Source organism: Coffea eugenioides, chromosome 2, assembly GCF_003713205.1.
Source record: "Coffea eugenioides isolate CCC68of chromosome 2, Ceug_1.0, whole genome shotgun sequence".
NCBI lineage: Eukaryota > Viridiplantae > Streptophyta > Magnoliopsida > Gentianales > Rubiaceae > Coffea > Coffea eugenioides.
Window position 1 is genome coordinate 65,031,586 of NC_040036.1, and position 12,141 is coordinate 65,043,726.

General features: G+C 38.9%; 1 protein-coding gene across 1 annotated transcript; it reads left to right on the forward strand.

Annotated features, from left to right (window-relative positions):
* The first annotated feature begins 8,121 nt into the window (after positions 1–8,121).
* Positions 8,122–8,874, forward strand: LOC113763118 (60S ribosomal protein L23a). Its single transcript, XM_027306846.1, has one exon. It carries the CDS (start codon positions 8,345–8,347, stop codon positions 8,804–8,806), a length of 462 nt encoding a protein of 153 aa, XP_027162647.1. The 5' UTR covers positions 8,122–8,344; the 3' UTR covers positions 8,807–8,874.
* The last annotated feature ends 3,267 nt before the right edge of the window (positions 8,875–12,141 follow it).

Sequence of the window (12,141 nt, forward strand, 5' to 3'; positions counted from 1 at the left end):
TAGTCTCATCTAGAGCAAACACGATATCCTTTACCTCGTCAAGCTGCGGGATCTCGGTTAATTAAGTGTTGTCTTGGGCCGTGACTCATTTCGAAATGACCTCCAAAATATCATTGTCCGATTGCATGCCCTCTGCCGTGAAAAACTCATGGAAGAAATTAACCGCCGCCGCACCAATCTGTGACTCATCCTCTAGCCACTCTCCATGTGACTTCCGCACCTGATGAATCACAGCCGGGCGTCTCCTCTCAGCCACCAGGGGATGGAAGAATTTCGAATTCCTATCTCCATCATGCAGTCACTTCACCCGAGTTTTCTGCCTCCAAAATCCCTCCTCGACCGTTAGGGCATGACGCAATCGCGCCTGAGCATGATGTAACTCACACCGCAAGTCATCCGTAGGATCCATGTCATACCTTGTCTCAACCTCCAGCATCTCGCGCTCCGCGCTCCGGGCTATCTGAAAGATATCCCCAAATGATAGCTTAGACCATTGCTTGAGAGCTTGCTTTACCCCCCGCAGCTTTGCCACCAGAGCCTGCAAGGGGAACCCATTCCCGGGCTGCGACCAACATTCTCTAATCACTCCCAACAAGTCTTTGTGAGTGGTCCATACATTCAAAAATCGAAACGGCCTAAGTTTATTGTCCAGATGCGTCTTCACAAATAGCAACAGTGGAGAGTGATCCGACGAATTTCGCCCCAAGTGTTGAACCATGACCTGGTGGTGCATCTCCAAAGCTGGCCCATTCAACAGCAATCTATCCAGGCGCTTTCAAACACGAGCCGGACCCACCCGGTTATTGCACCAAGTAAACCTAGACCCCGAGAACCCCGCATCAACCATTCCTGCCTCTGACATAAAATTTAAAAAGTCAAACCCCTCCGAAGGTCTAAATGGCAAACCCCATTTTTTTCCTCTCTGTTGGTGATCACATTAAAATCTCTCACAATAAATCACGGAGCCGAGAGCGGCCTATCCCTTAATAAGTCACCCCACAAAACCATCCTTTCCTGAGCTGTACACTTAGCATGAATACATGACAAGAGACTGGACTCAAGAAATAACTGAGATTGCACCTGTACAATTAGATATTGTGCCGACTCCACAATAATCTGACAATTAAACAGAGACCGATAAAACACCCAAACGGAGCCCCCTTGATTAGCTAGGCAATAATCCATCCCTAATTTGAGTCTAATGGCAGTAAGGTTCTCCAAACCCGACTTAGGTTCAACTACTACCACCAATTGTAAAGAATGCAACGTAATAAGCTTCCTCAACCTTTTTAAATTAGGGGCACGAGCCACTCTTCTTATATTCCAGAAAAGTACTTTAATCATAAGAAACCGCAGACAAGGAATCTGTTGAAACATAACCCCTAGATCTCAGAGTTCTATTAGAAGGAACCACCGCACGAATACCACGTACCTTGGCCACAGAGGCCCTCCCCAAGCCTACTTGCTCCTGTGCATGGCTGCCAGAAGTTACCAACAAATCAAAATTCAATTCCCCCATTGGCGACGTCACTCCACGAGCTCGCACCTCATCCCTACCTCCCCTGAGAGATAAATTCCCAACCCATCGCTGCATCTCCTGCACCTTTTCTACCATTCCCTCAGCAGCCTCTGACCGTGCAGCCCACAAACCTTCTTTCTCGACCCCAGCTTCCGCTGCTCGTACACTACCCAAAGAATTGTTGCGATCTCCACCAGTTCTTGGCAACACTTCCACCGCCCCTATACCCAAAGCTGAATCCTCAGCCGTGCTCGCATGTCCGAGCTCCTCCGCTGGAGGCTGGGCAACCAGTAAGCCCGCCCCTTGTTGTTGTTATTGTTGCTCCTCCAGCGAGGCACCCAACTGCTACATTACCTCCATTCCCTGTAGCTGCTGCTATTGCACCTCTGCTGACAATTTCAGTTGTTGTCTCACCCCACGCCGCGGTATATCAGGTGCCTCCATGTCAAGTAACGCCGCTTTTCCAGTTGTGGATGCTGCCGCAACCTTCAACAGCGGCACTGCCTCTCTGCTTGTCTCTTCCACGTTCCTACGCTGCCCTGAGGTAGCTCGCAGCGTAGGATTCAAGGCATGACAAGCATCCTCCGCATGTCCTTGGAGGAAACAGTGAGAGCAATATCGTGGAAGGTTCTCTACCACCAGCTCCTGCCAAAAACCAGCATTATCTTCATTCCCAATCCATACACGCGACGGCATCGTCTTCAACAAATCCATCTAGACGCACACGCGAGCTACACTTGGGCGTGACATAGCAAGAGTGGCCGCATCCACCAGTAATGGCAGACCCATGCATGATAGGATCTGAAAAAACACCTCCTTGTTGAAGAAATGTAGCGGTAGCTTTGAAAGCTGGAACCACAGGGGTACAATGGATAACGCCCTATCAACATGGAACCCGGGTGTCTATTTGAAGACTTGCATCGGTGCCGCAGAGACGTACTAGATCCTCCTGAACCACACGCGGTGAAAATCAGCCTCATTCTGTAGTTGTATCAACACATGCGATGTATCAAGAAGACCTACCGTGGGTTTCTCTCGAAGATCCAGCGTTGAGAAGAACTTGCGCACCTCCTCAATCTTCGGTCTACCCCTGAAAAATTTTCCTACTAACGCAAATTGATAAGGATTGGCCAAGGTCTCCATAGCCGCCTGCGTAAAGATGATTGCTGGCTCTTCTTTGTGAGTCGCCACTTCGGCCGCTATTGAGCGTGAAAGGTGAGACGCCTGCTGCTTGAACAGATTTGAGAAAGACTTACTTTGGAATGTTGGGGAGACTGGCTGCGAAGGAGGATGCCCTCCAGCAGGTGGCTGGAGGGCTGCCATGGCACCCACAACCGAACTAACCCTAGTCGACCTTGTTATCGTGAAGCGAAACCCTAGCAGCTAAAAGAGAGAAAATTGACACCTTTTCCCACCAGTTGACCGTCTACTAATAAAATCTCTATGTGCTAACTATCCTACTAATTTCTTATTTAGCAAAATAACCATTATTATTCATTTTACACAATGAATTCCAGATTGTTGAAGGAATTTAAATCACATCAACAACAGAGCCATAAGTTATCTTGGCTATAAGAATGAGAGCTACAGCAAAAAAAAAAAATTGTAGTTCCTTTTTAGTTTTCCTTTTACACACTATTTAACTACATTAATATTAGTTTATGTATTTCTATCTTCCTATTCTTCAATATGCAGATCTTACTTTGGTAACACAACCCTCATCCGTCATCATGATATAGTTTAAAGTTCATGAAGCAATGGAACTCACTCATTTGTAATTACATGATCAAATTCATTCTTTGTATTACATATATAGAAGTATGCTTACTTTTCATCAATATAAAAGACACTGAATAATTTTAAGCATAAAAATTATTACAAGTTGTACAATAATATACCCACTTTTTCTTTTGTATTTAAGTTAATGTTTAGCTATAATACATGTTTGGATTTTGTTTTCATATTTTGCTAAAGTTTATGCCTAGAGTTATGAATGAACTTTCTATATTTTGTTAGTGACGTTTACTTGGTTATTTGATAATATTATTTTGAGCAAGTTATTTAGCACTTTTGCTTTTTTAATCATGATTAACCTGCCACTAATTATGATAATCTTAACGTGTTAAGTTTGTAATGAAAATTGGGATTTAGCACTAATTCAAAAAAGTGATAAATCTAGGGAGTATTCTCACAAGAGTAGAGGTGCACCTTTGTGATTTTTTTTCCAATTCCAATAAATGCAAAATGACTTATGAGAATTTCAGTTTGGCCAACCTCTACTTGAAATAACAATAGCAAATACTCTAAAGCAACTACTAATAACTAGACCAAAGTATCTAATAAGAGCCAACCTCTACTCCTTTTTTTTTATCTAGCTAAACCCCGTTCACGAGGTAGGGATGCCAACTCCACTTTATTAAGCAATAAAACAAGTACAATGATTTCAAGGGTCCAATCCTAGTCTCAATAACATACGTTCAAACTTTGTCTACTAGCGTCCTTACAAAAGGAACACGTCTAGCATCTAAAGCCATCGTACCTCTAACAGTTGAAGGGAGATTGGAAATGTCCTCAAAAACTCTATCTGAATGTAAATAGAGAGAAGCTAATTTATCGGCAGCTAAATTAGCCTCACAAAAAATATGCACCACGAGATCGAAAAATACGACAATAACCTCCTGATTTTTCTTAATACCACACAAAACGGCCATTTGGCTAATTTCTGTGACAAGAGCAAACTAGTAAGCACCAGGGAATCCATCTCAACCTGCAAGGGCCAAACCCTTCTCTCTTTACATACAAGTAGACCATGCAGCAACAAACAAGCTTCTGCCAAAATGACATCGTACTCCCCAAACTCTTTATAGTACGCAAACACTAATTTTTCTTCGTGAGTCCTGATCACACCCCATTAGAGCACCTTTCTGGTTTTAGTAACTTGTTTCATGTAATTTCATAGAAGAAATGAGATTGTAGTTAATTTCATAATCATGAGAGTAGGTATGATTTAGTTACAAGTATAGTTGATTCACTACAAGAGTAGATTTCACATACATTAGAAAATTATATCATAACTAGCCAAGATAATAACATTCACTTAACCGATAATTTTATTTGCAAGAGTAGTGAGGAATTCCACACCTCTAGTAGTTTTTATTGTTATTTGTATTACTTTACCTCATATTTATAATGTAGATTTACTTTCTTGTACTTATGATAGTCTAAATAATAAAGGAGTTAGAAAAACATCAGTAATTGACAATCTTTCCTGTGGGTTCGACCTTTAATACCCTATACTCAATCTTAACCTGTATACATGCAGAAAATCGTGTATGGGGTATTTAGAAATTTATAAATGTAAAACTTGACTATGAAATGAGTTTAATTGTTATATACATACCCCACGCTCGTCATATTTCATGATACTAAATACTGTTATGTCATTCTTAGGAAAAAAAACTCATGCTCTTGATCATGTGAAATGACTTTTAAGAAGACGAAGGCACCATATTGGCTAGCATTATTGGTCGATGAATTCCTGCAAGCGCACAGGGTTGATCATAGTAATAAAATCACTCGGAACATTTCAGGGGTCGAATTTGTAGGGATGAGTTAATTTTCTACTTTAATTATTCTAACATAACAAAATTTAAATTTAACGAGTGGTATTTTCTAACCAAAGAAAAAAATAATAATCAATTCAAAAAAAGTAATAGTGAGAAAACAATAGACATGAGTATAGAGTTTTAGGTTTTAATCCATAATTTCAATCAATTATCTAGTTAATTTCTCAATAAATCATAAATGCATCACACAATTATATTTTAGATTATCTCTCGATATATCTAAAGTGTGCCTAATTAAATCCTACGTCTCTCTTGAGATCGTAAGTGTTCAATTAAACCCTTTAAGAACCTTGGTGATATAAGTGTATCATACAAATCCTAACCTATTCTCATGATTAGATTAAGTATGTTTATCTATCTAGTGCACGTTTATATATCCCTTTTCAGTTCAATAGAAACCCTAAGAGCATGTCTATAGTGGCCAATCACAAATATGTAATTAAATCAAGATAGATAAATCAAGACAAAATGCAAGAAATTAAACTAAAAAAATGAATCAAATTCCTTCATAGAAACCCTAACCCTAGAAACAATTTAGTTGAACATGATTTGGAAATTATAACCACGAATTCAAAGAGTTGTTACAAAGATAAGAAAAAGAGTAAGAAAACTTCTCAGTTGCTTGCTCCAATTGTGACGACCCCACCTTCCCCCAGGGCGTACCCAAGGGTTTGGCAGACTGCTTGCCCAACTTGCACCAGAACTCACTCACGCATCACAAAATTTGCAAAACAATAACCTCAATAATAAGAGCATTAACAATTACAACCTTAAATATATATAATCGTAGGTATTAAATGCCCATACAATCTCTAAATACAGTCGAGGAGTTAAACTTACAAAATAAAACCAAACAAGCCTGTTAGAGAGCTAAGAAGTGCCTATGCGAGCAACTAACAAAATTTAGACAAAGTCTATATCTTCTCCAATTCCCACTCTTACGTTCTTACACCTGTAAGGAAAACAAATTCCATGGAATGAGCTAGAAACCCAGTGAGGTTCCAAGAAAACAGACAAGTAAACTAGCAGGCATGATACCTTTAAGTTAAATCCAAATAGAGCAGGATATAATGCATAGTAAAGCATGTAACCAGATAGATCATGTAATAGTGTACAGTAAAGAACACGTTCATCACAAAAGATATAGGCTGCTCTTAGGAGCAGGTTCCACGACAACTTATCCAGGGTTTGTTGACTCTCCGTCAGCCATGAAATTATAATATTCGTAGATCACTACTAAACGTCAATCTCCGTCGACCAATCATCCCTACACCGGGCTCGAACGCCAATCAAGTACCCAGGGTTCGTCAATTTTCTCGACCAAACCATTACCGACTCGATTCAACCAACTAGCCCTGGGTTAGGCTTATAGCCCCAAGTATTCAAGATCTGAGCTTAAAGCCCCAGGTATTCAAGTATTCAAGAGTGGAGTCGTTGACTATCATCAAATGCCCACGCAAGTAATGATTGGAGACGTTAGCTGTCACCTAATGCTCCGTATTCAAGCATGTCACGAGTTCAAGTCATGAATTCAAGTCACGAGTAAATAAGTTAGGAACTTTGTCCTTTACCCAAGGTTGCCCAACTTACCCGACTGCTCAAAGGCTGGTCTCAAGTAAGGGGTCAGTTCAACCGTTACCGACCTATATTCATGCATACGAATAAGTAACCCAAATTTTCACTTACCCGACGTCTTAGAAAAGGGTCCAAGGGCCCAGTTCAACCGCTGTAAGAAGATATACAATCGGTCTACAATCATGCACATATACATGCAAGTTCGCACGCAAGATCAAGTGTCTCAAGTTCATGGAGGTCGAGTGCGAATAAGGACACACTCACCTAACCATGATCAAGTCACAAGTAAGCTTAGCTTGTCATATTTTCAAGCATTTCAAGTATTTCAAATCAAGATACAGGTTACATGTAAATCAAGTTACTTGTACATGCATGAACGAGATATCAAAAGTTTAGTTGAGTTAGGCCAAGTGCGATAAAGTACACACCTGCCTAAGAAATGACAATCAAGTGTTTAGCAATTTCTTGCAACAAGTAACATGGAACATGCAGTTGGAATACTCATCATGACAACAAAGCTTAAGTGCTTGCTTCGGGAGCAACTTCGGCTTCACTTCCAAGCCCTAGAATCAAGTATATGGAGTGCATTAGGATCTACTACTCCAAGCCACAAGGTTTAAATGAAATTACGTCCAAGTTCCAACTAAGAAATCTCACCCAAATCACATGATTTCTAAATCAATTCAAGGAGAACATCCATGTATACTTTAGGTCAAAGATTTAAGCAAATGATAGTGCAAACATTTTCTCATTTCCATCCACCAAAATGAGTTTAAAATTACCCAAATCAATTTTCTCTTAGGCTGAAAATTTATTACTTGAAACATGTAAGAGTGAGGTTTTCACCTTTTAAAACCTTCCATTTTCCACTCCAATTCACTACTCATACTAGGGTTAATGTCACTACAGGAAATTTGGTCTTCAGTGACAAGCCATTTTTGTCACAAAAAAATAAAAAGTCGTCACTGATAACTTTCATTGACAATTTTCTAGTTGTCACAGAGTCGTCACTGAAGGCCCGTCGGTAAAAGTATATAGTGACGACAATAAAAGTCGTCAGTGAATGGAACTGTTTTGTGACAACTGATGTCGTCAATAATTATTGTAATTTTAGTGATGACATAGTATCTTGTCAATGATGTACAAATAAATGTCGTCACTAAAAGTGATATGTAATTGTCATTGGTATAGACTAATTACTGACGACTTTTGTTGTCACTAAACACTTTTTAATTTTATCACCGCAGATTGTTATTAATGGAAATTTCTGATTCAATGATAACTCTTTATCACCATGAAAATTGAAAATTTTCCTACAACAATTATATCTATAAATGGAAAAAAATGACAATGATTTATAATTAGCAAATGAATGCATCCATTGCATTACGAAATGTCAAAATATCATATAAGCATTCAAATATCATAATGAAGTTCAACAACACCCTATAGATAGTTTGATAAGTGGTATTTGGCCTAAATTTCACATATAACTCGAGGTAGCTTTACAAAACAAATCCAAGTCCCAAATTTCAACACAGAGCCGCTTCAGCAACACTCAGCTCCTCCCCTCAACACTCGGCTCCTCCCCTCAGGTAAAAGATTTGTAAGGCAGTTTCCAGCAATGGCTCCTAAAGCTGACACCACAAAAAAGCTTGATACAAAGGCTCAGGCAGCCAAGGTTGCCAAATTTGTCAAATCTGGGACAACTTTTAAGAAGAAAGCCAAGAAGATCCGGACCAAAGTTACCTTCCATCGTCCTAAGACATTGAAAAAGGACGGGAACCCGAAGTACCCACGTATCAGTGCTCCTTCTAGGAATAAGTTGGACCATTATCAGATTCTCAAATATCCTTTGACTACTGAATCTGCCATGAAAAAGATTGAAGATAACAATACCATGGTATTCATAGTTGACATCCGTGCTGATAAGAAGAAAATCAAAGATGCAGTGAAGAAGATGTACGACATACAGACCAAGAAAGTGAACACTTTGATCAGGCCTGATGGAACAAAGAAAGCATATGTTCGGTTGACTCCAGACTACGATGCTTTGGATGTGGCAAACAAGATTGGAATAATATAAACGAATTTAGTCATTGTTTTGTTCCGATCAAAGATACTGTCTTTTAAGTGTGACAATTTGCTAGGCTGTTTTGTCGTGAAAAAAAAAATACCAAATTTCAACACAAGGGGGAATTTTTAACATCAGACAAAATTTCACTAAACCTTGCCATTTCCCAATTTCACTATATCTCTTGTAGTTCGGTTGCTTAGCTAAAATTTGCAATCCAATAAGAACCTCAATAATTAAAGTTGGACATTCAAAATCAGCCCCAAACTAATGCACCAAATTAGCTCAAGAAATAAGTACTGCTATTAAACTTCAGCCTCAAAGGAATAATATAACAAGTTGATAAGGCAACAAGCACTACTATAACAAGTACTGATATAAGTACTGCTATGAACAATATAACCAGTTGATAAGATGATAAGCACAACACTAAAGGAAAAGCAACTTCAGTTCACTTGCTTAGCTAAAACATTCAAATAAACTAAACTAAACTAAACCAAAACAATCCAAACTAATGCACCACAGAGGATACAAGGTGTCAAGTATGATAACCAAAGTAATGTCAATCATGATATAAGGTGTCAAGTAGGAGCAATGTGTCCCAACATAACTAGAATGTTTCTTTGCCATTTAAAAGCAAATAACAACTTTCTTGTTCTAGATCTCTGAAATTACGTTTGCTGTTTGTCATGGTGTATTAATTCCATAGAAAACCAGCACCCCATAATATTGTATTCCAATCAAACTAGTGAGTTAGGCAAGTGGCGGGACATTGCAAAACATTCACAGTGAAATTTATTTCAAGAATGGCACCAAAAATGGGGAACCATTCATGTGAAAAGAAAAGGTATTACCTCAAGGAATGCCTTCAAAACCCACATAAAAGTTAGTATTCTTACTCCGTTAACAGAAAATCCAACCTACATCTAGCAAAAAGTTTGTGATCATACAGTATAAAATAATGCTATATGGAGAACAAACTAGCATGTAAGACAAGAAACTATCAATAATTAGCAATTAACTGTGGCAAGATGTACAGTTCTCAATTTAGCATTATTCCAAGTAGAAGAGGCAAAGCCATAGTAATTTGAAAAGGGACATATAGATAGCTGGGAGAGATGGAAAGCAGGTTTTATAGTGAATATTGGGCTAATAGATAATATGATAGCACTTAGCAGAGCTGTGGGGAGTACTCAAAAGGATAAAAATGGCTTGGAATTCTAGAGAAAGAAGAGTGATTCTGGACACGAATTGCAAGGCAGCTTTCGAACTAATACAAGGAGCAGGACATGACTCACCACTATACAATCTAATAAGTCAGATCAGGAATGTTTTAAGCAGGGATCGGGAATCCTGGCTACAACATGTTTGGAGAAAGAAGTAAGTGTGCAAACTAGCTAGCTAAAAGTAGTGTCAACAAAGAATCTGGGATGCAGATTATAACAGAACCGCCACAGGAACTTAGTGAATTGCGTGGTGCAAATATTTTAGGGGCTGCGACCCTATGTTTTGTTTCTGTTTAAGAGGTTTGACCTCTCCCTTGTAAACTTAACAAAAGGAACATACTAGGCAGAGAAGTAAATGCGGTCAACACATTTGCAAGCAAAACATTTTGGCCAAAGCACCTTTGCCCTTAAAAAATAGTGAAACATGTGAAATTCAGCACAAGTAAGGCTAACAAGTATATTCTGGAGAATCATGGACTCTCAAAACATACCATAAGAAGCTGTCCATGCTGTTCTAATAACATTCCTAGTTCATGAATTTTTACGGAGGAAGATCTTTTTTCATATCAAAACTAATTGATGAGTTTTGGTCCTCTTACCAAGCTCTTCCAAAGTGATACTAGTACAAGTCCTTAAGTAGACTTGAGATGCAGCCTTAGAACTCTATCACCAGATTTCTCAGTCACCAGATGCAACACCTTAGACTTGAGATGCAACCTTAGAGGTTTGTGTTCTAGAATGAATTTATAAGTTAGCAGAAAAAAAAAGTCTACAGTATCTCAACTTGCAGGACTACATCCATAGCTAATATACAGCTTTTAAGGCAAAGTACAAATGCAATGATTTGGAGCAACTTGTCCAGGTTTCTAAAAAAATAAATAAATGGAAACAAAGGAAATGAGAGTCGATTTGTGAGTGTGCACATTTACACAAAGATAGAGCACTTCCAACAGGAAAACATTAGGAAAGAGCTTGAAGTCTTGACAGACATATTTCAATCACCTCAATTCAAGAAACATTCAAGGCTGCTTTTGAACCAGACTAAGTGCATGGATCTAAACGAGTTGAATTTTGAAGTGAAAAAAATGTTGCTTTTGAAAAGCATTCAAATCTGTAGAATTTACTCTTACTACCTTAATTGTAATGCATTTAGCTCTACAAACAACACCACAATACTACCTTAATTGTAATGCATTTAGCTCTACAAACAACACCACAATGATGATTTGTAGACGCTTTAAGTAAAACTGAAAAGGGGACGCTTTGAACACATACCAGGAATTGCTGAAAAAGGGACGCTTTGCAGTTTAATGTGAAATTAAAACCAAAAAATAAAATAAACCAAGCGCTTGAAAATAGAATAACCAAGAATTTGATAAAATCTTAAAGAAACATACAATCTAAATTTTTTTAGAAAGCAAAATCCAACGGTTTCAGAGAATAATATATCAAACCCAATAAAGAACAAAATCTTCAAAATAAGAACATGCTGCTAATGTTCAATTAGACTAGTAACAATAAAGTTTATAAAAAGGGGGGGGGAGAATTTCCCTTAGTCACCGCCGGCTTGGTGCAGGTGTTCTTCTTGCGCTTCTTGGCGCCACCGTCGAGGTGGAGAACGAGGTGGAGGGCTGACTCCTTCTGGATATTGTAGTCGACTAGGGTGCGGCTGTCCTCGAGCTGCTTGCCAGTGAAGATGAGGTGCTGCTGGTCCGGGGGATGCCCTCCTTGTCCCGGGCAGAAATTTTTTTAAAAAACAAATTTGGGGAGAAATTGAAACAATTGATCATCTAAGTAGGGTAGAAAAGGTGATTGCTAATTAGGGTAAGAAACTTTGGGGAAACTAGACAAATGATAGAGAAGAAGAGAATTTACCCAAAACTTGAATGTTGGGAACACAAAATCGGGTCAATAAAAATTGGGGGAAATTGATTACTAAGCAAGAAGACAGAAACTTGCCTTTTTACAGCACATGCTCTGAGGAAATATATCAAAATCAGTAGCCCAATAAGGAGGAATGCTCGAGCATTAGTGAGAAAGAAATTGAGAGGGGTCGAAGTGAGAGAGAGACCGAGAGAGACAGTGAGAAGGCCAGCGAGTGAAAATGTGAGAATTAGAAGT

Excerpts from the sequence above, each read along its gene's own strand:
- LOC113763118 (XM_027306846.1), top strand. The coding sequence starts at position 8,345 with ATGGCTCCTAAAGCTGACACCACAAAAAAGCTTGATACAAAGGCTCAG.